The following is a 25,902-nucleotide window of genomic DNA, read 5'->3' as shown; positions in this document are numbered from 1 at the left end:
ATGTTTGTTTGTTTTGGTGGGGGGGGGGGGGGGGGGGAAGAAAAAGAAAAGAGAAGAGGAGCTGATGAATAATATGTATGTGGGTGGGGATGAGATAATAAAAGAGAAGTCAAAACTGGATGCCGAGGCGGCGAATCTCGGAACGGAAGACGGGGCTGGAGGAGAGAGTGCGGTGGGCCAGATTCCTAATGTCTTCTCTTGAGCACTCCCTCGATATCCGCACCAGCTCCCACAGTGCTCCTCCGCTTATCATGTCCCTCGCGTTCACTTCTGCCACCATTATTATTGTTATTGCTATTCTTTTCACATATGAATTATGAACGTGAATATACAAGAAATCCACAATTACCATGCTGTGCCAAATGGCACAATGCCAGCTCTATATGACGCCTGATGGGCGCTGCTTCATCATTTGCATGTTGCACTATCCATGGAAGTGCCCCATCCTCCACTAGCACCGATCTCCCGCTTCTCACACCTGCTTCTTCCCACCCACCCCAATTATCTTCTTTATCAATTCCACATGTTGTTTGTTACCTTTCCCATATATATATATATATATATATATATAAATACGGATCTTAACATACATACATACCTTGAGTGGTTGCCCTTGATTCACACTTTGCAAAGTTTGCAATTCCTCTTGCCACCTGCGCAAGAACATCTGGATGTCCACATCTAACCATCCCTAACAACGCTTTAATCCCACCTTCTGACCTTAGCCTTGCTTGAAGCTTATCTGTTGGCGACCACAACAAAAAAAAAACCATGGGGAAAAAAAAAATTATCCCTATTTTTCACCCAAATTGCTCATCTAGATCAACCCAACTGCCGGCTCTAACAACTCTTGCCAAACCTTTTCACAGTAGATTGTTGTTCATTTTCTGTTTAGAGGTTCTTTCAACAAAAGGGTAAAGCTCTAAATGATATGAAAGGATTTTTTTTTACCATTGCCACAGAGATTAGCAATAGCTCCAGCAACCATGCGCAAGGTCTGCGGATCCTCTGCATCCGCTGCCGTCAGAGATAGCAAGCTGATTCCTCCTTGGTCCACAATAAGTTGTTGATTCACTTCTGGCAGAATCGATCAATAAAACACATAAACATGGTGTTAACCGGGTGTTAAAAAAAAGAAATCATTTTAAACTAAAAAAGAAGAAGAACAAAAATCATTTAAATTAAATCTAGAAAAAAGATAAAAAAAAAAATCAACATCATTTGCCATTCAAAATTTTCAAAAGCTTTTCCAAGCTAGAAGCGGGTGTTAGTGGACAATTCTGCACCACCATCATAAATGTACACGCACAACCGGAAGGCCAAAACCCATAAGAAACCCCAAGCAATGAGATAGAATGTTTCAATTTTTGCACCACATAAGAGCTTTTTTGTTCACTCAGCATCAGTGACTGTTTACCATTCATCGCAAGATTAGCAATTGCTCCAGCAGCTACTCTTCGAACAGTTTCATCCTCATAGCTTCTCAGAAGCATCAACAACGAAGTAAGACCACCTGCTTCAACGATCTTTTCCTGATTTGTCTCTGTTATCACATTTTTTCAGTGAGACCGTACGGCCTTTTGTATTATCAAAAATAACATCTACGAAAGTCTGTGTCAGTTAGCATAACAAACCGCCGATAGAGCAGGAAAATCGATAAAATAAAAGTATCAGCACTAGGTTGCACATTTGTTTCCATCTCATCCACAGTTATGCAAGCTGCCTTGAACATGCATGTTTAACAATACCAAAGAAATAGCGTAATATTTCTCAATCAAGGTAAGTTAGTATTTGTGAAATTGAACGCTAATGCATATTTGACTGTGTGGGTTATAGATTGGTAGTTACCTTCAGCTGCTAGATTTGCCACAACTTTCACAGCATGAATTCTTATGTTCGCATCCTCTGACTCAAGTAATTGCAAGATCTTTTGCAATCCAACTGTTTTTGAGCAAAAGAGATGAGGGATATTTAGGAATGGCCGAGACTGTACAGTCCAGTTCAGACATATTCAGACATGTTCAATCACCTTGCTCACAGAGCGTAGCAAATGGAGCCTTCTGCCCATTCATAGATTCTCTGAACTGGGACTGTCTAGATGATAACAAATCCGAACCAGAATAAGAATTTGTAGGTCCACCTCTCTCTAAACACCTTCTCATCTGGAATCACCAAATGTGGTTGAGAGGTTAAGGACTAGTAGGACTCAAAATTACTTCTACTTGGTTAAAGACAATTGTATGTGCGCGATACACGCACATCTCCATCCTATCAGTAACTAGATGAAGTTGAATATCGCTCGTACTCATTTCTCAATTCTCACACACTACTAAATGCTAAAGAAGATAATGGTGTAACTAGATGTAAAGTGTCATCTGTTATCTGATATAAAGGTAGTTGCTTCACAGGTCAACTGAATTTAGAAGGAATCGGCAAGCACAGTCATTACACCGCAATGACTTTAAATCTGTAAGTCATGTACCTGGTCTGCTTCAAAAGTAAGCTGCACAAGCTGACTTCGTAATACAGTGACCTCTTCTTCAAGTTTCTTTTTCTGAACAGCCTCATCCTCCAGAAGTTTTTGCAGTCTTGATATTTCAGCATCTCCACCTTCCTAGTACAGCAGAGAGTATGGTTATTTATCACCTATGAAGGTTAATCAGGACAACAGAAGGAAGAGCGATACCCCTGATCTTGTCTTTTGTGTTAACTGGTTGTTAAATTTGTTGAGCTCCTCTTCTGCTGCCTTCCTTAACTTCATCTCATTCTCAAGAACTTCTTTTAGATGAGTGAGTTCACTAGTTGCAACAAATCCATTCATCTGCAAAGTTTTTTACTGTCAGCCGTACAAGATAGTCACTTTCCCATACACTGAAAAGTAAATCACAGTATGAGCCAGCACCTCCCCGTTGCGTTTACCATCCTCTTGCTTTCGCTGGTTAGACAGCATCTTTTCCTCAAGCTTCTTAACTGACTCCATATACTCCATTTGACACTTCAGTTTTTCCTTCTGAAGACATAGTATGGACACAACAAAAATAGGAAACTATGTTTGTCTTTTCCTTTCTTTTATTTTTCCTTTTTTTCCCAAAACCTGAAGAGAATGTTTCTATTTTGTGCTTTGAACTAACCTCCAAGGCCTCTGCAAAGTTCTTTTCAACTTCAGATATTCGATTTTGTGCTTCCAGGGTTACTCTCTCCACTTCATCGTCAAACATTTTCTGTTGCCTTTCATTTTCAGCAATCACCTTATCCAATTGGACCTCGAGTTTCTTGGATAAACTCTTGTAATCGAATTCTTCTTTTATCTTCAACATATTTTCTACCTTCATAGCCTGCACAAAGTTTAAACAATGTAAGCAAAAAGTTTCCTTAAATACTATCATATAGATTAGATACTGAATCTCAACATAAAGAGTAACGTGGCCAAAAACCCACCCTTTGACCAAATAGTATAGTGCTTGTCGTTTCTCCTCTGTGCCGTGGAGAGGGGCCAATTGTCACAATCATGGATGTCCTTGCTGTGCCTGCCATGCATAAAATGATCGAAAAAAATGTGAATAACAAAAATGATATCAAGGAAAAACTTGTTTGGAATTCTGAAATCAAAGCACCAAATATTTACACATGGATGAGATGTAAAGGATATCTTACCACCAAATGAATCTCTCAGTAGGCGGGTAAGTTTTGAGTCACGAAATGGGACATGAGCACTATCCTCAGCTATTGCATTTATGCACTTCCCTAGAGCACTGAGTGAGAGATTGATGGATTTAGCTTCCTCCAGCATATGCCCTTCGCTGCCTGCCAAAGCAGGAAGAATGTAAAGTTGAAGCATCCTTCAAGGGCGGAATGTTATAAATCATTGCAGGAAAAATAAATGTTATGAAGAAAATATCTGGCAAGGATGCCAAGAAAAAACTTTGTAAAATTGTTCCCTAAGGTAGATTTTGACCAGCTAGCTATAATCTGACAGTAGATGCACATACCAGACTTGTGAACACGTTCCGAGCCTGCAAGATCTACTAGAACGAGCTTGCTTCTCCGAACTAATGGCTTTGATGGTCTGACGAAATGAGATGAGCTGTCCATTTCATTAGAAATAGAATTGTCTTTTTCTACCACTGACCTCTTAACATGCACCTGAATTATTATGCGTCATACTTCAATACAGAACAATTATATAGACGAGACACATAAATAAATCTAGTGCCAGTGAAACAAAAGAGATTATCAGAAGGTTAAATAAAGGGATGATTCACCATGAGAATTGCATGGCTGCGAGAAGATTCGGTGTTCAATTTTGTGTTAGCAGCTATTCGATGTGTTTCCCCAAGTCTTAGAAGCTCAAGGAAATTTTGCTGGTTTCTGATCTCCACATGGGTAGCCCCCGGCAGGGAGACATCTCCAGTTTTTGGGTCCTCGACAATGGCAATGTTATCATTTGCTGGGTCTAAGAGATCTTGAATGGTCTCCATATAAAGCTGGATGAATATTTTGGAACATAGAAAAGAAAACGTGTCACAAAAAAACTAGACCTGCAAAAGAGAATTAATTAAAGAATAAATCACATCCTTCCAGGAAAACAGGAGCAGATTACCTGTAAATATGAGACGGAGACAGAATCGCTCTCCAGGGAAATGCCTGCTAGAATATCCTCCATTGAGCGAACCATGATACCACGAGCAGCGGTATCTTCATCCCCCAATCTTCCAAGAGTAAAAGTCTTTCCTGTACCTGTTTGGCCATAGGCCATCACAGTTCCATTATAACCTTCGAGCGCACTCTGCAAAATCAAAAGTAGCGCGTCATTGATTTGCTGCATCAAGACAAATAATGTACACTAAGGGTATTTAAGCTACAGAAGAAACTAGAAGAGCAAGAGGAGGACGCAAGCAGCATAGTGAAATAAACTTTTGCTGGGGGACGGTCTTTCTGGTAAAAGATTTCATTTTCATGTCTGATAGGAGAAGGGAGAAACAGCATTAACCAAACCAAAAGGAAGACATACAGACCTCCACAACTGGCTTGGCAACCACTTCATAGACCCGCTTCTGTGAAGCGGCCTCTGTGAGCACCTCATCGAACTCGTAAGTCTCTGAATCCCAATTGTTTTTCCTTAGTTTCAACCTTTTAAGCTAAAAGAAAAGAAGGATGAACCGATCAGCAACAGTACAACCTCAGATGAACTCCGTAAGGCCGCTCCAATTAGAAGGATCGAGATAACCTCAGGCTGTAATTCAACGCAATCAGCAAAATCAGCGTCTGCTACCGACTCTTCTGCATTTCGAGGTCTTAATCTAACGGCCACTCGAACTCTCCCTGGAACTGTAAAGAACTACAAAATATATAACGATAGGTCTTGGGAACAAAATCGGAAGTCGAATTTGGATGCTACAATTTCATCACCTCTCGAATAAGTCGTTTAACCTCGGAATATCCGTATCACAACAATGGAAAAAGAGTTCTCTCATCCATACAAAGCGAGAGTTCCTAAACTACGAGTTTCGTTCTCATATCAATAAGTGAAAACTGACCTCCATTGTCGCCGGCGCTAGGTCCTCCCAAGGAAGCGGACGAGCTCCGACGGGGAGCCGGAGCCGAGGAAGGAATCCTCGATTTAAAAGACGAGGATCTGAGATTCGAAGAATTAGCTCCCGAGATCGGCCTCATGGACCCTCTAATCCCACCATTTCTCGAAGACGCCATGGACGTGCTCTTCTACTCCCCCTCCTCCGTCGAGCGACGGTTTCCGCAAACACAATATTTCAAAAAGAAAACGAGAAGACTACACCAGAAGAAGAAGAAGAGAAGACGACGACTGGTGGTGTGTTGTGTTTACGTTTTCTTCAAATTGGGGCTCATATTTTTTTTTTAAAACAGTGATGGAGAGGGTGATGGTGGGGTCCACTCAAGGTCTGGTATTTTGAATGAGGATGGAGACAGTCTAGTGCGACTGGGTCCCACACTGAAAACGGTGCTGAAGTTACAAATATAGCCTTGCTTGCGCACTCTATTTACCGGATTGACCCACCAGTTGTGGGCTTGTTGCACGTACAAATATAGTTGTGGGCTTTGTGGTGGCTTTAATTGCGCCGACTTGGTCGGCTTAATTAAGGAGACGAAACCACCCCTGGCGCCTATATAATTGGGCCGGGCTTTCCGGAGCCGATATTGCAGTATTATTATGATTTGTAAAACTGCCAAATGGGTCAAAGGGAAAGGGCGCAGGCGCGGAGGTAAGGGTGGTGAAAAGGGAAGTAGTTGGCCCAGTAGGAGAGATACTTGGGTATTGCCAACTCCGTCCATGGCTTCAAGTGTCCATTGTAGTGTATAACTGCCGAGTTCTCCACCTCCTTCAGATCAATGTCTTTGTCATATCCCAAGCCAAGAAGGTGCCACTTTTTCTCTATCGCTTTCGTCAGATTGTAGAACGTTATCAGCCCGGGGGGCAGCGACCCCAGCTTCCACAGCCTCCTCTCCCCATTCTGCCAAAAACATGACCCTCCATCGTCAATGTTTGGATTGGATCCAAAGAAAATAAAAAAGGAAAAAAGAAAAGCTTGCCAGGTTTTGCCAGTAGTGGTAGGTGTCTGTTATGTTATTCTTCTTCCACTCTTTCAGGTCGAAAATGTTCATGCCGTACGCCCATCCACATGCTTGCGGGTCAAAGTTGCTGGAAATGCGAGGATCGGTGAAGTTGAGATACGTGTCAAAGCGATGAAAGCTCGCCCCACAAGTTTCTACTGCTCCATTCACTTTCCCCGTGAGGTCCACTGACCACAAGGCACTTAGATCCCTCTGAACAACCACGTCATCGTCCAGAAACAGGATTTTCTCCAGCTTTGGGAAAATCTCAGGGAGGTAGAATCTCAAGTGGTTTAGCATTGAGAGGTACTTTGGGTTCCTGTACTTTAGGCTCTCTGTGCCCGATTCTACAGACTCTGACCTCTCCGTCTTGAAATAGAACTCCTTCATCGCTGCTGACTCAATCTGTCTCAGAACAGGACAGTATGATGAATTAAGCCACGTAAAGTTATCCACACTTTGAACCTCGATGGTCGCCTTTCCTGGAGGATTCAGTATAAACCACATACTCATTGCTCCAAAATTGAGTTCGTCGGTCACCAGGTGAAAGACATGCCTTGAAGTGTCCTGCAATAACAGCATAAAGCCAAAAGGGCCTTTCTTGTAAGCTGAAGCATTGGTTCTTGCAGTACGTAGTGTTGCCATTGCCAATGCCATTACCATTACCTGGGTGTTCATGATGGTGGAGTTAACGACGACTGATGTTGCCACTACATTATCTGAGAAGATAGCGTAGTGGTGAAGATCTGGGTCCTCCAAGTTCTGTTTCCGAGGGAATTTTCTCATCTCCGGTGGAAGGAGATAGTACTCTAGATTCAGGCGCATGGACAAGCAGTGAATAACATCTGGCAGTGTTTTGGCCGCCAGCTGAGACAAGAAAGTCGCGTATGTTTTCACGCCAGCCAGTTCTTCATCTGCAGTATGAAGCATTGCTCTCAGTTTACCTGTGACCAACTTGCACTCATATAGTTGCTCGTTTGCTCGAGACAGAACTTGGCCCATCGCTCTAATCATATCAGGGATTCTACAAAAGTAAAAGATATCAAAACTATTCAATATACATATACATGTATATATCGATTCACAACCCTTATCCTGAAAGCAATAAGCTGTACACTACCTCTCCGGCAGACCAACGCCAATGGATGCTTCCTCCAGAGCTTCTAGGCTTTTCGATAGTTGTGTTTCTAGTTCTTCACGCAAGACAAGCTTATTTTTCATCTTTGCAATGCTAGCGTAAACTCTAGTCATGATGTTCTGATCTTGCATCAATCCTATTATTTCTTCGATGTTGTTCTGTTTCCCGTATTCTCTTTTCCAAATCGTGTAATTCCCTATCACTGCAGAATCCACAGATTTGGACCGCACAATGGCTGCTTCCTCAAGTTCTTGAATAGTTTCGTCTTTTTGCAACAGCTCATTGGCCCGCTTCTCTCGTCTTTCTTGTCTCAGGTTCTGCAAGAAAATCGAGATGCAATAATCAGACTAACCAGCCATTAAGCATTTGACAATGTAGTCAAAAAGACGAAAGATACCCTTTGATACAACTTCTCGGGTGTATCATCCAAATTTTTATCGCCTCTTCCTATCCAAGTTCCATGGACAAAATCGGGAACCATTTCGCCTTCATTTCCCTTCAGACAAATTGGTGAGCGCAATGAATATCACTAGGGTCAGTGACTTAGTACAGAAACTAGCAAACATAGCCAACCCGAGATGGAGAAGATAAATCTCAACCTGATTCTCTACTCCTCCAATTATCCATGACAGCGAAAGATTGTTCTTCCTAAACGAATCAAGGCTCGAAGGTCCCATGTTGGCTGTGGTGGTGGTGATAATGTCAAGGACCTGATTCAAACACGAAGAATCATAGTGTTGTCAAACACCACCAAAGTCTTAGAATCATACTCGATCCCTTTCTTCCAATAAAGTGCAGAGCAGAGTCTGTTGGTACTTGCCTCTTTCGAGAAAAGTGATGGAATAGATTGCAGAGCTGCTCGTTCTCTCCAGTTCACATTCTGCAACATCAGTTTGAAACATTTCTGTTGTCATGTTTCAGAAACACAAAGAGGATGTATCGGATCGGACTATGATAAGCTTACCTTGTCCGTAAAGACACCTCCAATATCGTCTCTGTCTGGAAATTAGAACCGCGTAGAAGATTAGCAAAACTTAACATGTTCTTGAGTTTGATGATGCATCAGAGAATAAAATTTGCTGAAAGCATTTGCATATCGTCCTGCCCATTACTGTCTAACACAATACAAATCTCCTCGGCAGTGGAAAAAATCAATAAAAATCGTCGCTCCCCGAGAAATCTCTTTAAACCAATACAAAGAATCTTACAAACTGGGAAAAAAAAAAGTTACATCACAGGACGGAAATTCATCAAACTCCAGTGGGAATGCAAATTGAGAGCATTAAATGAATCTGAAATTGAAAAGAAACGACCGAGAAGAACAGACCAAATGGTGAAGCGATGTGAAGTCTGTAGCCGAAAAAGAAGATGGACGATGAGAAAATGCAGAGGCAGGCCATAACCGTGATCGAGCATCCACGGACGCCTCGTCCCAATCTCCACCATAACGCCATTGGAAATAAAAATCCTAGATCGATCGAAGAGGTGAATAAATTGGAGCGAAGATGATTTTTTTTTTCTCTCCGTTTCTTTCTTTCTTTCTTGGTCGCAGTTTTTTTTTCCCTCCGACGAGTCTGTTTCGAATGGCACTTCTCTTTATATGGACAGCACACATGATTGGAACGACATCGTTCCAACGCGATATCTCCAATGGATATTAAATGGGCTTTAAAGGCCCTAAATTATTAAATGGGCTTTAAAGGCCCTGAATTATATTAAATGGGCTTTAAAGGCACTAAATTATTAAATGGGCTGTTTTCGAAAAGACCAAACCCAAGATTCTGTATTATGATAACCCGATCCGACTTTGATTAAGTGGGACGCAACCGCCTTTGATTACATGTGTATATATATACATGTAATGTAGTCGATCAGACTTAAGACTCGAAGAGTGTAGCGATGAAGCCAGAGTCAAAGGGAAGAGGTGCCGTAAGCGGCGACGGACACCCATCTTTCGATTTCAGCTGCGTGAAGGAGGCCGTAGAATCCATAGCCAAGAAGGAGGCTTCGACAAGAATAACATTAGTCCTTCTGGCGTCGTTGGCGGCGGCGATACCGATACCCACCGTGGACCGGGGGCTGAAGCCGAGGAAAAAATCCCTCCGGCGACGGAGATCTGCGATCACGAAATTACTTAAAGAAACACCGCCTGATATTGACGCGGAGATTCGACGCTGCTTGGCGAAGGGCTACTTGGCTAGTGATGAACAGTCCCAGCCCGTGACAAAACCGGAGGTTTGCACGCTAGACGAAGAGTTTAACGATTTATGTTTGGGTTGATGAATTTTAATTGTTTTTTTAAGATGTTTTTGACACGTTTAGGATTATTCTTTATATATTTCTGCCGTACTTACAATTCGTTAGGGTTTATTGATTTACCCTAATAATGTCGTCTTCTTGGAGATTTCTGTTGAGATTTTTAGATAGTAGGGTTTATATCTATAATATATATATATATATAGAGAGAGAGAGAGAGAGAGAGAAAGGGGAGGGGTATGAAGCAGAAGATATCCGTTGTTTTATTTCCTTTTAGTTAGATTTACACGATAAACGCAGTATCATAGGGACTAGTGGCGGAGGCACTTGATAAAAGGGCTATTTGGGTTGCGAGCTTGACACACTCTCGTTGTCGTCAGCTGTCCTCCTCTTCGACCTGCGTCCATCGATCTTTTTTTTTTTTTGTAACGAAAACAAGTCAGTAGTCAAAACAAGATGGAGCCGTGAAGTAGATATCAATGACTTACCTCCATAACCAACCTTGCATGCTCAACCTCTAATTCCCACACCTTCTCACCATGCAATTCATGGGGAAAAAAAATCACAAATATATAATATAATTTAACTTCGACGTATGATGTGTGTGTGTGTGTGTTGTACCTTTTTTGCCTGTTCGTTATATGCTTGGGCCTGAAGTGGAAAAAGAATAAATAAAAATAGTTTGACTAATGCTTTTTTTTTTTTTACACAATGATAATGAAACACATTGACAGAAGGGATTGTGTCGTGTGTGAAGAAGGACCTTTTGGGATTGGACATGTTTGAAAGCTCTCTCAAGTCGTTGTTCCATATCCAAGCATTGCTCAAAGGTCATGGCTTTCCCCCTTTACCCCAACAATGTTGTCATATCGTTTTAACATGGGAAATTAACAATCTAATGGAATGCGAACCTGTTGTCGGCTTCGTGATCCACCCGCTCCTTTCCTTTCGCTGTTTGACCCTGATGCTTGTTTTGCTGCATTTCGTTTTAAACTCGCTTTGCTTTTACAAAAATCGAACTACATATATGTATACGTATCTCCGATGCAAAACAGAAGACAGGAGAGAAGGAGAACATTTTACCTCCATGACAACCAACCTTGGTATTCTTTCTAAATAGTAATACCATGTGCCCACAATACACATGTATTTATACTACTCCTCCATGTACAAGTCGAAATGGAAAAACCTGCAACTAATGCTTGTTACCATGCGCATGGTAACAAGCATTGATCGATACCCACGCCTTTTAAGATTGAACGGTATTTGCTGAATAATTAATGTTACATATCTTGCTCCATAATGATTAAAGGGCATCTTCTTCCGGAGTATCTTCTGCGTCTGCAGAAGACTCACAACGGAAGAAGGAAGAATATCCGTCATCCTCCGAGGGCTTGTAGTCTTTCCCTCTCCACATAAAGATCTGTTCCTTGTCAAATGTCACCAGGATACAAGGAACCAAATCCTGTTCCACAAATTTAGTTCGTCACTTCAGCTTCAGTGGAGGACGGTGTACAAAAAGTTGTATTAAAATGTCAAATTAATGCCAGTAGTAAGGGCTAAAGAAACAATATACTCACCCTCAGTTTAGCACCGATTTTCTTATAATCCTTTCTCTCAAGTCCTTGGCAATCTATCCGTACTAACTCACTTACAAGGAAAGCGTCTCTGACCATTGGAACAAGACTGCCATAATACCCATTCTTTGCTGCAACAACAGTTTTGCAGGCTACATTAACCGGAGGATGTTTCTGCGACTAGATTTTACAATAACAAGGCAGGGAGAGGTATGTACCGAGTTTTGTCAGAGCTGGAATGGCTAATCCTCTTTTCCTCATTTCTTTCGTCTCTTCAATGCTCAGACCCTCAATTGTTGTTTTGATCAGTCTAGGGTAAACAGGTTCATGAGGTTTCCACAACATCAATGGTACCTTGGGTCTGTTCTTGGGATTGTAGTTCCTGCCTCTATACAATACAAGCGTACCACAATGTTTAGAGATGACTTTTCCGAAGGTTTTATCCTGTAACAAGCAAGTGACACAATACAATCACTATACAGAATTATTACCAGATAACTCAAGGACAGAAAAGAAATGACAAATGGCAGGCCATGCCGAATATTGCTGATGAATAAAGTCCAAATGAGGATTTAAAAGCTCAAAAGACAATCAAAAGGAATACCTCGAGGTGAAAGATTACATTTTTCATATCAACAGTTGGGGTACCGAGACACTTGACCCTGACAGCTTCAGCATGTTTCCAATGATTGTGGATATCATTCAGCATATTGTGAGTCAAGCCGTCTCTCCCTACAAATACGGATATCCTAAGCTATCGTTATCAGGGAAAATAGAGAGCCCAGAACAAGGGCAGCCATAATGAAATAACTGTTGCAACCATCTTGCTTGAATTTCTAAGAATCCCTTTATGTTTCACTCCTCTAGCATCTCTGCACGCAGATTACAAAGCCATGGTACATGCACGAGAGCAAACCTCAGCTCAGTCGCTATCCAAGTTCATGCTATCCAAGTTCATTATAGAGATGTCCATCTAAGACTACGAAAACACAGAGACAACCGAAAGACTGCACAGAAATTGAAGAAAGTTCGGCCCTTTAGGAAAGAAATTGTTCAAGTAACTACAGCTATTCTAACTACTGCAAACCCTTTTGCTATTTTTTAAAAAAGACGATAACTTTTAACACAACTACAGTTATGATAACTGTAAGCAGACATCACCGTCTACTGAGACAAGAGAACACCTTTGACCTTCCCATTTTGATGAGATCATACGTTGTTCAATTCAGATAGCAGCAGCAGATTATATAGAGTAACACCTGACCAGAATTCCACGAGAAGGGAAAAGACAGAAAAGTCCATGTATATGCGTAGTACCGAGATTGATTTGCCTTTTAGTTTTGTTTCTCTGACACTGCTCCACGAGAATTTTCCTTTCAGCTTGAGTGAGAGGAGCCCCTTGAATCCTCTCCCTCATATTCTTCCTTTTCTCTTCCAGCTTCGGATCTTCCACCCCATCCAACGACCGGACCTTCTGGTCCACCGCCGGTGCACAGACGCCGGTCCATTCCCGGTCCAAGCGGCCGGGTCCGAATGGCGAGTACTTGGGCTCTCTCAACCCGATGGGCCTCACATTCTGACAGCTCTCCGTGTAACTGTACCGAAAATCGAAAGGAAGATCGGAGCGCGTCTTCTTGACGCCTTCTAGAGAAGAAGGAGGACGGTACAGCGGCTTCTGCTTCTTCTTCTTCTGGTTATGGTTAGGGTTAGGGTTGTCGGAAGGCGAGGACAAAGGAGGCGGAGGCTGGAAATTGTAATAGTCTCGCAGTCGAGAAGAAGAAGAGGCCGCGATCGAGGAGAAGCAGCGGGTGAAAGAGAGCGAGAACGAGGATGGATTTTGGCGGGAGAGACGAAGCAGGGACATCTGCTCAGGGCTTCTGGGTTTATGCTCCTTTGGCCATTGATCTCTGGGGGACAAGGTTTACCGAGAAATGAACGACAACCCTTGTTTAAAAAAACAAAATGAACACTAGTGGGCCTTTCTATGATCTCTAGGCCCATTTAGTTGCCCACAAGGGTCCGGTCCGAATTTAGAGGAATGACAAGCCGCGCCATGTTCATCATACGTGCACGATTGATTCGTTATTTAATGAAAAAGATTGACCCATTCATTCAGTAATCTTAATATAAAAGGCTTCTGATGCGATGGCCATATACATACATTGTGACCTTTCATACGTCACGTTTGGAACAAGCAAAATAAAGAAACTAAACAAAAATAAAAAATGCAGATGCAATACTTACAAGGTTCAACTTTTCAGAAATTTTTTTTGATCTACAATAGTTCGCCATACTTTTATCGGATTTATTTATGGGCAATAATTACAAAATGCAATATTCAATAGATAAATAAACGCAGAATAAAAATAAAAGTAATGAATTAAACAAATAATACAAAAGCATCAGTCGGATGATATACGTAGAGTGGACCAACGCGTAGGGATACAACCGGGGAAGATGCGAGCGGCTATATCAGGTTCGTATGCCTCGTCATCGTCAAGAACGGGAAAAAAGAGAGAGACAAAAACAGAGAAGGAAAAAATAAGAAGAGAAAAAAAAAATCATTTGAATTGTTTTTTCCTGTCATCGCTCCTTGTCCGCGTTTCTTCTGGGAAGGATCCGTTTCGGCTCTGACGAGGTAAATCTATGCAATCCCCTATGGGAATCAATCGAATTCATACTGTATTCAATCAGATTTATTGCAAACCGCGTTTGTTTGCTTCTATCGTCGAGTAAGAAAATCCAATTTTGAATTCACACGTACAAAACCCAGATTCTCATTTCCCTTTTATGCATTCTTCCTACAAAAACGTATACACCTTCAATTCACGATTCGCTTGAAATCTTAGCTTCCGTAAGAGTGCGTGTAAATCCTGCAAAATTTGTGTTATGCGTGTACAAATTCCGGTACCCTTTCGTTGATCTGTATTGTGAAAAGTGCGAGGTCCTTGCATTTCGATTGGCGTCGACTGGAGATCGATACGTCTGCTGTGTAATATATAAATGGAGAATTATGGCTCATCCTCTCCATATCCTCATAACAACAACAACAGCAACAACAACCAGTATCCGTACCCTTATCACCCAAATCCTTATAGGCCTCCAAATTCAGATCCTTATCCACCACCACCACCATCCCATCAATACAACGCTCCCTACTACCCTTACCAGCCGCCCTTGCAGCCGTATGCACCCCCACCACCTCCTCATCACCATTCGGGTCCATTAGACTATAGCCACCATCCACAGCCATCTCCTTCGCCTCATTCAGCTCCTTTAGATTACCACAGGCACTCCCTTAGTTATTCTAGTTCTTTTAACTACCAACCCCAACCTCCTTACCCTTATCCTGCCCATCAGCCAACGCTTCATTCTCACGGTAGTTTTGGCACTTACGGCTCATCTCACTATTCGTATCAAGAACCAGGCCAATACCCGCCACCGCCTGAAACTAAACCCCAAGAGCCTCCGCGAACCCAGGGCATCTTCGATTATCACAGGGAAGACAATGTGAGTTCTATGGGATTGAGCCATGAGAATGTCAGTGGTGGTGGTGGAGGAGGAGGATCTTCCTACCCGCCTGTTTACCCTCCCGTGGATGAACTTTTGGGCAGTATGCACATTTCTGATAATCGCCCGAGTGCGCCCGCATCACTGCCAGCCCCCTCAGTCCCCCCTGTATCTGCTCCCCCTTCGAGCTCCTGTTTTGGGCAGGGTCGGCCAGGTGAATTCTATAGATACCCGAACAATTCATTCCCAAGTAATTCAGGTCTGCCATACTTGGGACGAGTAGATTCATCAAATGTCTCTATGCATGGCTATTCCTCTACGGAATCACCACATGGTCCGGGTATGCAGATTGTGCCCTTTGGCAAGGGGTCCTTGAAGGTCCTGTTGTTGCATGGGAATCTGGACATTTGGATTTATGATGCAAAGAATCTCCCAAACATGGACATGTTCCATAAGACGTTGGGCGATATGTTTGGAAGATTGCCAGGAAACATGAGCAACAAGATTGAAGGACAGTTGAGCAGGAAGATCACAAGTGACCCTTATGTGTCCATATCAGTGGCAGGTGCTGTGATTGGAAGAACTTATGTCCTGAGCAACAGCGAAAATCCTGTCTGGATGCAGCATTTTTATGTTCCTGTTGCTCATCACGCTCCTGAAGTTCACTTTGTTGTCAAAGACAGTGATGTTGTGGGTTCACAGCTTATAGGAATAGTTGCAATTCCGGTTGAACAGATATTCTCAGGAGCCAGAATTGAAGGAACTTTCCCCATCCTGACCAGTAATGGAAAACCTTGTAAACCAGGGGCTGTTCTATCGTTATCAATTCAATATACACCAATGGAAAAACTCAGTGTTTACCACCATGGAGTCGGGGCTGGTCCCGATTACTATGGAGTACCGGGTACATATTTTCCTCTCAGGAAAGGCGGGACTATGACACTGTACCAAGACGCTCATGTCCCCGAAAGGATGCTCCCAGGGATAAGACTTGACAATGGAATGTCTTATGAACATGGGAAGTGTTGGCATGATATGTTTGATGCCATACGTCAGGCGAGGCGTTTGATTTATATAACGGGTTGGTCAGTGTGGCACAAAGTTAGTCTAGTTCGGGATAGTGAAAGACCTGCATCAGAGTGTACGCTTGGTGAGCTCCTAAGGTCAAAGTCCCAAGAAGGTGTGAGAGTCCTGCTTTTGGTTTGGGATGACCCTACGTCACGGAGCATTTTGGGATATAAAACTGTAAGTTGCCTGACATCTCTCTTGATCCTTTCTTTTCATTTTAACCTGATATGTGATTAAAATTTTCCTCTTGTATTTCATGTATAGAGCTTAGCCAATGGTTAATTTCTTGGATAAAATTCGAACCCTCTTGAGTGTTCGATAAGTTGTAATTTTGACTTCACCAAGTCTTCATGAAATTTCTTGCCTTTTTTGTTTTCCTAATATTACTTGTGAAAGAGAAGTCTGGGATGGATTTTGGACTTAAAACGTTTTTACATTATGCACCCAAGAGTTTGTTTTGTATAGAAGTCTGTGGCTCAATCTATAGATATTTGAAGCTCTTATGACTCATATTGGTGTGGTTATCTGCTTAACTTTTTAACTTGGAAGGATGGGGTTATGGCAACCCACGATGAGGAGACACGCCGATTTTTCAAGCACTCCTCAGTTCAAGTATTGCTGTGCCCTCGAATTGCTGGGAAACGTCATAGTTGGGTCAAGCAGAGGGTAAATTGCCTCTTTCTTTTTCTTTTTCCAGAGGTATTGAGTATATTTTAACTAGACTTTTAGTCTATCAGGAAGTTGGAACCATCTATACACACCACCAAAAGACCGTGATAGTTGATGCTGATGCTGGGGGTAACAGAAGAAAAATAATAGCTTTTGTGGGCGGACTTGATCTATGTGATGGTCGATATGATACTCCTCAACATTCACTGTTTAGAACACTTCAAACAGTTCATAAAGATGACTATCATAACCCCACTTTTACGGTATTTTTCTCAATCTCCACTTGTCTTTCTGAGTCTCAGGTTATCTTCTTGGAAATTATTTGGTAAATTCTCATGTGGGATGCTTTAGCTGTGCCAAAGAGTGCTCAGCAGTGTAATGTTTCTTAATATTTATTTGTCTTCAGACAATCTTGACAAGCCATTTTCAGTTAGATTTTGATAATTTTTTGTATCTCAAGGAAAGGAGTTGTTTTATCTCAAACAATACCCCCAAAGATCTGAAATTTTGTTCTGGAGTGAAAAAGACCTCGCCTTTCTATCCCTTGCGCTTCTTGAATGCCTGTCGTCCTTTTCACTATGTCACCTTTCTTTTCTTGTTTGGTTTTGCTAGTTAGTCATTAACTTCATGATAGTGAAAAGCTCTAAAAGCGGTGAAGATCTTCATATATTCAAAGAAAAGAGTTTTTCTGAAGTGATGAAGATCTTACCTCCCAATGTTTATCGAATTTTCATTTGGCTTTCCATGGTCTTGCTTACTTTTTTTTTCTTTCCCTTGCATCTGTGGTTTTTTTGTTTACTTATTGGGTACATGACACGTTTTATCGATTGCTAATAATTCTGTCTGACAGAGAAATTTTAACTTGGCCAACTAAAATTATCTTTTTTTTCAGGGTAATGTTTCGGGGTGTCCAAGAGAGCCATGGCATGACTTGCACAGCAAGATTGATGGTCCAGCTGCTTACGATGTGCTGACTAACTTTGAGGAGAGATGGATGAAAGCTGCAAAGCCTCGTGGGATCAAGAAACTCAAGATGTCATATGACGATGCATTGCTTAGGATTGAAAGGATTCCTGATATATTAGGGGTTTCTGATGTTCCTACTGTCAGCGAGAACGATCCTGAAGCTTGGCATGTTCAGGTGAGATATGATTCACCAACCCAGGAATTTGAATATTCATTCTGCATTGAAGATATGATTCAGATTTGGAAACACCTTCTATTCTTGTGTCAGAGTTTGAGATAAAGAGTATTTGAGTGTCTTTAGCATTAAGATACAAACCAACCCTGGAATGTGAATATCCAGTGTTTTTTTTATTGTGTTTGTTTGTTGCTTTGGATTTGTTTTTACAGACTCTGTTTTCTCCTTTGCCTAGCCTTGTGTATAAAAAATCTCTTTGGATCATCTTGGTATCCGAGGTTCTTTTCCTACTTCCATGCGGAACATATGAAAATTGCTCATACGTCTATTGGATTGTGTGAATCTTAAATTTGGTCTGTAATTATGGTCCCAAAGAGTTGTTTTATTGAATGGGAACATAAATCTTAATTTCATCTGAAATGAGCTTGTTTCTCTGCTGATGGTTTTGTGGTTTATGGATGCAGATTTTCCGCTCAATCGATTCCAACTCTGTTAAAGGTTTCCCGAAGGACCCAAAAGATGCTACAAGCAAGGTAAACTGAAAAATGAATGCAATCTTATGATCTCAATGATTTGGAAATAATTGATAGGTAAAGGGTTTTTTTTTTTTTTTTTTTTTTTTACAGAACCTGGTGTGTGGTAAGAACATGCTCATTGACATGAGCATTCATACGGCATATGTGAAAGCTATCCGTGCAGCCCAACACTTCATTTACATCGAGAATCAGTATTTCATCGGATCCTCGTACAACTGGAATGCACACAAGGACATAGGTACTTGTGTTTCTCTTTTCTTAAATGAGATAACGCCTATATGTTTCAAGGATTCAAAAAACTAACTTTTAAAAAATTTCAGAATATTGTCTGATGATATACATTCTGTATTTTTTTTCCTTCGAATGATGATGTTTCTCATCTGTAATGATTTTGTTTCAAACATGAGTTTTTCCCTAAAAGTTTGGAGACAGATTATTGTGAACTCTCCTGTTAATTTCGTATATGTTAATTGGGGTCTTTCCAAAAATCTTGAGTTTTTTTGTGCTTCTGATGATTACAGTTTTTTTAAAGAATCCCGAATTAATGTAGGGACACTGTTTTGTTTGTACTTAATATATGTTCACTCTATATTACCTCTGGTTATTATGCTTTTTTTTGCAAATTAGTTTTGCTATTTGTACTCTAAAAGCTGCAGTCTTCTAGTCTTTTTAGTATTCTTTATTCTCTTCTAAGGTCAAAGAATGATCATTATGACCTCTAAAAGACTGTATTTTACGGTGGTGGTTATGTAGGTGCAAATAATTTAATTCCTATGGAAATTGCACTGAAGATCGCGGAAAAGATAAAGGCAAATGAACGGTTTGCTGCATATATTGTCATTCCGATGTGGCCAGAAGGTGTTCCAACCGGAGCTGCTACGCAAAGGATCCTATATTGGCAGGTAAGCCAAGTGAATAACTCACTTCTGCAATCAGTTTAAGTAAACTTCCACTTGGTCCATAATCATACAATAAATGATATCTAACTCAACTAATGGAGAAACCACTGGGCGAGAGAAATATTTTTTAGCCACAACGGGATTTAGGGTGTGTATACCATAGTTCTGGGCATTACAACAGTAAGATCCTGGTTCTCATTGTTATCGGTTGTTGCAGCACAAGACAATGCAGATGATGTACGAGACTATCTACAAGGCGTTGGTGGAGATGGGGCTTGAAGGAGCATTTACACCACAAGACTATCTGAATTTCTTCTGTCTAGGCAACCGAGAGACAGTGGATGGAATTGATCACTCGGGCACTGGAAGTCCAAGCAGCGCAAACACTCCACAGGTAACCAACCTTGACTTTGCTGGCGGCTGTTGCTGTTAAAATTGATGAGTTTGGGTTTTGTTATAGGTACTGAGTAAGAAAAGTAGAAGATTTATGATCTATGTTCACTCCAAAGGGATGGTTGTTGATGACGAGTATGTGGTCATTGGATCCGCAAACATCAACCAACGATCAATGGAAGGCACAAGAGATACAGAGATTGCAATGGGTGCTTACCAGCCTCAACATACATGGGCGAGAAAACAATCTGGTCCTCGTGGTCAGGTATAACATGCGAAAAAAGATCAACGTGTGAGGTGTCATGAGTCTAGTGTTCGTGACACTCTTGGGTTTTGCAGTGCAAATGATTCCTGGAAGTATAGATTGCATTGAGATAATGGAATAGGAGAGGACAAAGAGAATATGCGTATCCTAGCATGCATTCAGATAGCAGTTGGACAACAGAATAGGATAGGATGGTGTTAAAATATGGGGTGATCTTCATGCACTTGAGGATTGTTTGCTTTAGATAGGACCAGTCCATAGCTTACTTACAAGAACTAGGATAGGATGTGCTGTGAACTAGGAACGAAATCTTGAACAGTCTACCTACCAGAACTAGTAAGTGATTAGTAACCAATCCATTATGCATCATATAATTCTCGAGCTTATGTTCCCCACAAAGGATTGTTTGCTTTGGATAGGATTGGAAAACTCTGGAACTTTGGGAGACAATAAAATACGAGTGAAATGGCCTCCAAAAGAAAAGTACAGTGCATGACTGATGCAGTTTTGGTGCAGATATATGGTTACAGAATGTCGCTGTGGGCGGAACACATGGGGACCCTGGAAGAGTGCTTCACGCAGCCAGACAGTCTGGAATGCGTTAGGAAGGTGAGAGCGATGGGGGAGAGGAACTGGAAACAGTTTTCTGCCGATGAAATTACAGACATGAGGGGACACCTTTTGAAGTATCCTGTCCAAGTTGATCTCAAAGGTAAAGTTAGACCTCTTCCCGGCTGCGAGTCTTTCCCTGACGTTGGAGGCAACATTGTCGGATCTTTCATCGCCATTCAGGAGAATCTCACCATCTAACTTTAACAACCACCCTTTTGTGAAGTTCAGTTATGTTCTCTCTTCAGTATTGTACAGAGTGCTTTCATAAATCTGCTCAATCTTTTCTGGGGACTCAACGTCTGTATCAAGGAACCTTTCTACACAGATAATGCCTTTTGAGACATGATTGCTGCAGTGGCTGCTGCAATCGGTTACACAAATGCGAAGGAAATTATACTCGTGTTTTTCCATGTTTCATCTAATTTTCACGGACATTAACAAGCTTGGGCCTTCTGGTTTTTGGATCAACTTCAACTCTCAAGCCAAGATCTTGGAGTTCAGGCACATCGTCAACAGACCCTTGAATCTCCAACGCAGCAACCGCTTCCTGGTTTTCTTGGTTCCCTTCAAGCAAGTTCCTCATACCCCAAATGCCCCACTCTCTCAGAAATGGGTTTTTGTCATCCGTCACACACTGCTGCAACATCAACAACAGCCCTTCCCTCTCTCTGATCTCTTCTTGTACCTGTTTCCTTCCGTAAGCACAGTTCCCTACCACAGCCACGATATCACTCCTGAAGCCTCTGTAAGGACAAGGCTTGGAAGAAGAAGAAGAAGAAGAATTCTGATTCAGAGCTTTCTTTATTGTTGTTGGAGGCTCAAGATCACGAAGCAGCCCTAAAAGTAACTCTACAAGACCTGAGGATAGTAGTGCTTCAACGCTATCGCCTGAACTGACATCCTTCTTCAGTTCTTCAAGGCTTTCTCCAGCGCATGTGTCTCTTATTATTGTCAAAGAGTAACCCATCACGTCAATTACAGTTGATCCCGTCGGAAGCTCAGATCTTTCACCCAAAACAGATCTGAAATTACCAATGGACTTCTTGAAAATTTCCAGAATGAACAATGCAGTATCCCTGGGGATTGAAATTTCCCGCATCCGCTCAATTACCACCTCTGATACCACCCTCAGAAGAAAGGCTTGCTCTACTGAAAATGCAACATCATCTACCGTGTCCTTGCACTCAACGTAGTGCAATTTAGAGAACATGCGAGGAAAGCAATCGTCTTCAACACAGATCCTTGAAAGCAACAACTTCAACCAATCTTCCCCGTACCCAACTGGACAACGAACAATTAATAGTGAAACTTCGATCGAAAAAAAAGATTGTCATGAAAAACAATGGATTGTAACGTTGATTTCAGTGGCAATATGTAGTTAATCTCTGAAGCTAAGGGCACAAAGCACTAAGTCAGGACAAGTCCTAACGTACCAGAAGATGCCGTCCGTACGATGTCAGACATGATGCTCAGACCTTCATCGCTGCAAAGCTCCGCAGCAATCTGGGAACTTCCATCACAACATGTATACACAACTTTGCAGAGAGGATCACACGTCTCACGTCTCAGAACCTTCGCGACATCGGAGAATCTCTCCGGGAAAAAGCGACTCCACACATCTCTCTGATGTTCTTCCCCGGCCAAAACGACATTGGCCAACACCTGCAGTTCAAACCGAATCGTCTCGAAATCCGGATGCGACTCTCCGATCGCGGAAACCAACAAGTCGGAAACAAGTGCAGAACCTCTGTGATCGACGAAAGCTTTTTGGTTCGTCATCTCTCCGGCGCAGAGGTTCCTGAGGACCTTCAGAGCGAGAATCAGGTAATGGCGAGAACATGGGTAGGGAAGAAGCTGGAGAAGACTAAGGACCGAGGGGAGGATGGCTCTGGAAGCGAGATCGGCGCGACCGGAATCGGTCCTAGAAACATCTAGAAGAAATTGTAAGCAGCCATCTAGAGAAGATGACGAGTTCGAAGCATGGAACAGAGGCTGGAGCACGCCTTCGGGCAGAGCTTCCATTGATGGACGCGTAAAAGACGAAGAAAATGGTTAGGGTTCCAAGTCCCAAATCACGATTTATTCAAGTCCATATGTACCGAAAATTACAAATCCATATAACGGAAGAAGACCATCAGCTTTATAAACCCATACCCTAAAAGCCCAAAATGTTAATGGCAAATCTTATAGAGCCTTATGAAGTCCAAAAGCCGTGTTCCCCTCGATGTGAATTACCGTAAATGCCCTTTGTTGTTTTGTCATGAACTAGGAACCCAACGGACGGGACCATGTATGACCGTTCCGTAACAAACACATACATAATAAGAAGGCGGAAGAAGATATGATTCTATCGCACATTTGTTCTGCCACATCGGTGAAGTAGAAAACAGAAAAACCCAAGAAGTGGACGACATGTAAAAGAAAGTTGTTTGAATTTGGTAAAGAAAGAGAGGAAAAAGGGTCATCAGGCAATGTTGATCCGTTGAAGTTCTTCTTCGGCATTTTTCAGCTGCAAACGCAACGTTTTAATTTTGCGGTGGAGCTCTTCCGCATTGCATTGGATGCTCGTCGAAGGCTCGTACGGCCTCAAAAAGTGACGTGAGAAGGCCTTCAACGCTTCAACCCCGGTCACCTGCCATTCCATTTCAATTATATTTACCATATGATGATCGATTCAGACCAGGCTTCCTCTGATGATGATGATGGGTTGTTCTTTCTTACCTCTTCCGGAAGCAGAGGAAGCTTTGTGATATTGAAGTCATCGTACAACATATAAAACTGGTCCAGATACTTTTGTTGCATCCTCATCCTTGCTTTCAGCAACTTCGATTCCACATCTATTTCATATATATATGAGGAAAAAGTATCCAACAGAAAATGGATAAAGGAAAAAAATGAGAGAGAGAGGCTACCTTCCTCGTCGAACAGGACTTGGTTGATGATTATGTTATGTGTGTCGATCTCAAACTTGGAGAGTTCCTGGACAAGCCTCTCTGTTTCATACAGTGATAAAAACTCGGGGATGCATACGCATACAAATGTCGTCATATCCTGAGTGATAGAAGCACTGTTACTTAAACTGCCCACATTCATGAACCATGATTGGAGAAATGGGTCATGACCTTACCGGGTCCTTAAACTGCCGGTTCACTTGTTCAATCACATCTTTCAAGCCTTCCAGCCTTCCCAAGATAGCATCTTCGCCAAATTCATCCTCAATGCCAAACATACGGCTCATCTGCCAATAACCAATCAGTTTCACCCGAAATGAGCCAAAGAAAATTAAACCAAAGCCGATCAAACATACCAAGCAAAGAGTAATTATTGTTTTCACAGAGGTAAATAGCATGCCTGATTCATTAAGCCACCAAATCTACTCTTTAAAGACATCAACTTTGAAAGCCCCTTCTCCAATGTAGAAGGAAACTGTAGCAGGCGAAGAGTGTGTCCCGTCGGAGCTGTGTCAAACACTATGGTCGAATAATCCATCGTTTGCACCAACCTGGAGAAACGCAAAATGTGTCAAGCCGGGAAAATTTTGTTCGGAAAGCAAATCAATCGGAGTGTAGCTCTTTACTTCAGCATCTCAGCAAAGCTCATTGCCTCATCGATTCCAGGGATGGCATTTGCTAGATCGGAAAATAAGCTGTCCATTCCTTCTGCACCTGCCATCTCATCATTTTCAACGGTAGGATCCACCTCCTGGCAAAGCAAACAAATCACATGGTCAAGATATGTAGGAGTGCGAATTCCATAAATGGAGAAGCATTTACTCCAGTGCAAATAAGGAAAAAGTACACGATGCTACTAGATGGGACAACAACCAAATTTCAGGGTACATACGTAATCGCTCCAAAGCCAAAGTTAGAAGATTAGACACAAAACCATCATCTGCTATAAACACTCAAAGATTAGACAGAAAAAGTGTCGGATGGACCATTTCCAATACACAAATGCTATCAACTAGATAAGAACACAAAGTAAGTAAATTTTAATCCAATAAAACTCGGGAAAAACTGAAACCTATCAGAAGCGAAAAAAACTCCAAGACTCAAGGTATATACATACACATAACCACCCCCAAGAAAATAATTTTTCAAGTGCGTAGATGAGAGATCAGGCAGAAAACCACCATCTTCCGTAAAGATAACATATCTGCCTGAGAAATATAAGGTTAACAATCACATAATTCAAGAATTCATCAGCTGGAAACAAGTACTGGAAACCCAAGAACTGACGTTGAGTTTGATGTAAAGATAGAGGGATCGTGAAGTTTGCTTCCTAATAAAGATTATCCTAGAATCACAGAGATAATCGGATAGAGATTGAAGAGCTCGACTAAAAGAACTGCTATTACATTGACTTTTAGCCAATACGGCGAAATCCAATTCGGAAACACTGGATTCTTCCATCAAATCTCAACCGAATCCACAAACAGTCAAGGCGTATGTCCAAATCTTTCACAAAAACACAAGTTGGTATGGATGTTAATCCAAAGAACGCTAACTCCAACATACAAACTCAATTTCTAAGCGAAGATACCATCGTTTGGGAATTGTACAAATTCCTGTCAGAGGAAGGCACAGATGTAATTCGATTTCAAGCATCCTGAATTAATATCGACACTGAATTCAAGCTACAACTCCAAGAAACACACTGATGCACAACAACAGCTATGACCTAAATTCTGGAAATTCAACTCCAAACACGCGGATTGCAATTGAAATTCAACCCAGAGAACCCTAGTTTCCTGACAAGAACCTCGGCATAATACTACGAATTTCACCCAATCCAACCCGATCGAGGAAACCAAGGACGCTTACCATGGCAAACAGATTGGAGAACCCATTAACCAAAGTGGGGGTCTTGGTGAAGCGTTGCTGAAACGCATCGCTAAGATTGTGAGCCGGGTCGGTGGAAATGATCAGAACAGAGGACCGAACCCTGGAGAGAAGGATGGCGAGTATGGAACTGCAAGTCGTCTTCCCGACACCTCCTTTTCCTCCGACAAAGACCCATTTAAGAGACTCTTGGTCCAGTATGTTCTGTACTGTCCCCTCCGGCAAATCCGCTGCCATTGCTATAGCTTCTTCTCTTCCCCTCCCGCACGCTCACGATTCTTACCTGTTGGTTTGGGAGAGCTTCGGAAACGCAAGAAGATGAGAGAGAGAGGAGACGGAGGGAGGTGTTAGGGTCGGGATTTCGTCTCGATCCGTCGGATCCGACTCGAAAGCGAAGGATTCGAGGGAG

At 42.0% G+C, this 25,902-nt stretch overlaps 8 protein-coding genes across 13 annotated transcripts; 2 read left to right on the top strand and 6 right to left on the bottom strand.

Moving 5' to 3' along the window:
- Positions 1-80: 80 nt before the first annotated feature.
- LOC104801473 (kinesin-like protein KIN-UB) lies at positions 81-5,849 on the bottom strand. Of its 4 annotated transcripts, none has more exons than XM_010524766.1 (19): positions 5,538-5,849; positions 5,228-5,328; positions 5,016-5,138; positions 4,601-4,786; positions 4,263-4,484; positions 3,990-4,143; positions 3,655-3,804; positions 3,439-3,527; positions 3,132-3,335; positions 2,903-3,010; positions 2,687-2,821; positions 2,483-2,614; positions 2,030-2,162; positions 1,849-1,941; positions 1,418-1,543; positions 952-1,077; positions 599-742; positions 350-484; positions 81-270 (listed from the first exon to the last, which is right to left on the bottom strand). In XM_010524766.1, exons 1-19 carry the CDS (start codon positions 5,707-5,709, stop codon positions 110-112), a joined length of 2,694 nt encoding a protein of 897 aa, XP_010523068.1. In that variant the 5' UTR covers positions 5,710-5,849; the 3' UTR covers positions 81-109. The 4 variants fall into 4 exon arrangements, with proteins under 4 accessions (XP_010523068.1, XP_010523071.1, XP_010523069.1 ...); XM_010524769.1 differs by having other exon boundaries at positions 81-267; XM_010524767.1 differs by having other exon boundaries at positions 350-481.
- Positions 5,850-6,212: 363 nt separating this feature from the next.
- On the bottom strand, positions 6,213-8,395 carry LOC104801586 (putative galacturonosyltransferase 2). Its single transcript, XM_010524894.1, has 6 exons — positions 8,326-8,395; positions 8,124-8,222; positions 7,709-8,043; positions 7,255-7,612; positions 6,568-7,155; positions 6,213-6,488 (listed from the first exon to the last, which is right to left on the bottom strand). Exons 2-6 carry the CDS (start codon positions 8,205-8,207, stop codon positions 6,213-6,215), a joined length of 1,641 nt encoding a protein of 546 aa, XP_010523196.1. The 5' UTR covers positions 8,208-8,222; positions 8,326-8,395.
- A 1,228-nt stretch (positions 8,396-9,623) lies between these two features.
- On the top strand, positions 9,624-10,802 carry LOC104801469. Its single transcript, XM_010524762.2, has 2 exons — positions 9,624-9,961; positions 10,717-10,802. The coding sequence occupies exons 1-2, from the start codon at positions 9,626-9,628 to the stop codon at positions 10,735-10,737; spliced, it is 357 nt and encodes a 118-aa protein (XP_010523064.1). The 5' UTR covers positions 9,624-9,625; the 3' UTR covers positions 10,738-10,802.
- On the bottom strand, positions 10,223-11,157 carry LOC104801470. Its single transcript, XM_010524763.1, has 6 exons — positions 11,066-11,157; positions 10,894-10,958; positions 10,746-10,827; positions 10,604-10,633; positions 10,471-10,512; positions 10,223-10,393 (listed from the first exon to the last, which is right to left on the bottom strand). Exons 1-6 carry the CDS (start codon positions 11,126-11,128, stop codon positions 10,322-10,324), a joined length of 354 nt encoding a protein of 117 aa, XP_010523065.1. The 5' UTR covers positions 11,129-11,157; the 3' UTR covers positions 10,223-10,321.
- LOC104801472 (CRS2-associated factor 1, mitochondrial) lies at positions 11,049-13,474 on the bottom strand. 2 transcript variants are annotated; one of them, XM_010524764.2, is made up of 5 exons: positions 12,877-13,474; positions 12,164-12,291; positions 11,778-12,003; positions 11,563-11,690; positions 11,049-11,447 (listed from the first exon to the last, which is right to left on the bottom strand). In XM_010524764.2, the coding sequence occupies exons 1-5, from the start codon at positions 13,421-13,423 to the stop codon at positions 11,289-11,291; spliced, it is 1,188 nt and encodes a 395-aa protein (XP_010523066.1). In that variant the 5' UTR covers positions 13,424-13,474; the 3' UTR covers positions 11,049-11,288. The 2 variants fall into 2 exon arrangements, with proteins under 2 accessions (XP_010523066.1, XP_010523067.1); XM_010524765.2 differs by having other exon boundaries at positions 12,182-12,291.
- Positions 13,475-14,042: 568 nt separating this feature from the next.
- LOC104801467 (phospholipase D beta 1) lies at positions 14,043-20,850 on the top strand. Its single transcript, XM_010524760.2, has 11 exons — positions 14,043-14,197; positions 14,498-16,314; positions 16,687-16,803; positions 16,875-17,069; positions 17,699-17,947; positions 18,412-18,480; positions 18,574-18,721; positions 19,237-19,385; positions 19,600-19,776; positions 19,843-20,040; positions 20,557-20,850. Exons 2-11 carry the CDS (start codon positions 14,563-14,565, stop codon positions 20,848-20,850), a joined length of 3,348 nt encoding a protein of 1,115 aa, XP_010523062.1. The 5' UTR covers positions 14,043-14,197; positions 14,498-14,562.
- Positions 20,851-20,909: 59 nt separating this feature from the next.
- Positions 20,910-22,862, bottom strand: LOC104801468 (ataxin-10). The gene is made up of 2 exons (XM_010524761.2): positions 22,086-22,862; positions 20,910-21,933 (listed from the first exon to the last, which is right to left on the bottom strand). The coding sequence occupies exons 1-2, from the start codon at positions 22,672-22,674 to the stop codon at positions 21,071-21,073; spliced, it is 1,452 nt and encodes a 483-aa protein (XP_010523063.1). The 5' UTR covers positions 22,675-22,862; the 3' UTR covers positions 20,910-21,070.
- A 109-nt stretch (positions 22,863-22,971) lies between these two features.
- LOC104801464 (ATPase GET3-like) lies at positions 22,972-25,883 on the bottom strand. 2 transcript variants are annotated; one of them, XM_010524755.1, is made up of 7 exons: positions 25,476-25,883; positions 24,230-24,354; positions 24,004-24,154; positions 23,780-23,890; positions 23,565-23,703; positions 23,374-23,489; positions 22,975-23,284 (listed from the first exon to the last, which is right to left on the bottom strand). In XM_010524755.1, the coding sequence occupies exons 1-7, from the start codon at positions 25,728-25,730 to the stop codon at positions 23,117-23,119; spliced, it is 1,065 nt and encodes a 354-aa protein (XP_010523057.1). In that variant the 5' UTR covers positions 25,731-25,883; the 3' UTR covers positions 22,975-23,116. The 2 variants fall into 2 exon arrangements, with proteins under 2 accessions (XP_010523058.1, XP_010523057.1); XM_010524756.1 differs by lacking the exon at positions 24,230-24,354 and having other exon boundaries at positions 22,972-23,284; positions 25,476-25,543.
- Between the last annotated feature and the right edge of the window lie 19 nt (positions 25,884-25,902).

This window comes from Tarenaya hassleriana, unplaced genomic scaffold, assembly GCF_000463585.1.
Source record: "Tarenaya hassleriana unplaced genomic scaffold, ASM46358v1 Cleome7, whole genome shotgun sequence".
In the NCBI taxonomy this organism is placed as follows: domain Eukaryota; kingdom Viridiplantae; phylum Streptophyta; class Magnoliopsida; order Brassicales; family Cleomaceae; genus Tarenaya; species Tarenaya hassleriana.
The sequence above is the reverse complement of the archived record's forward strand: the minus strand, read 5'-3'. Positions and strand labels throughout refer to the sequence as shown.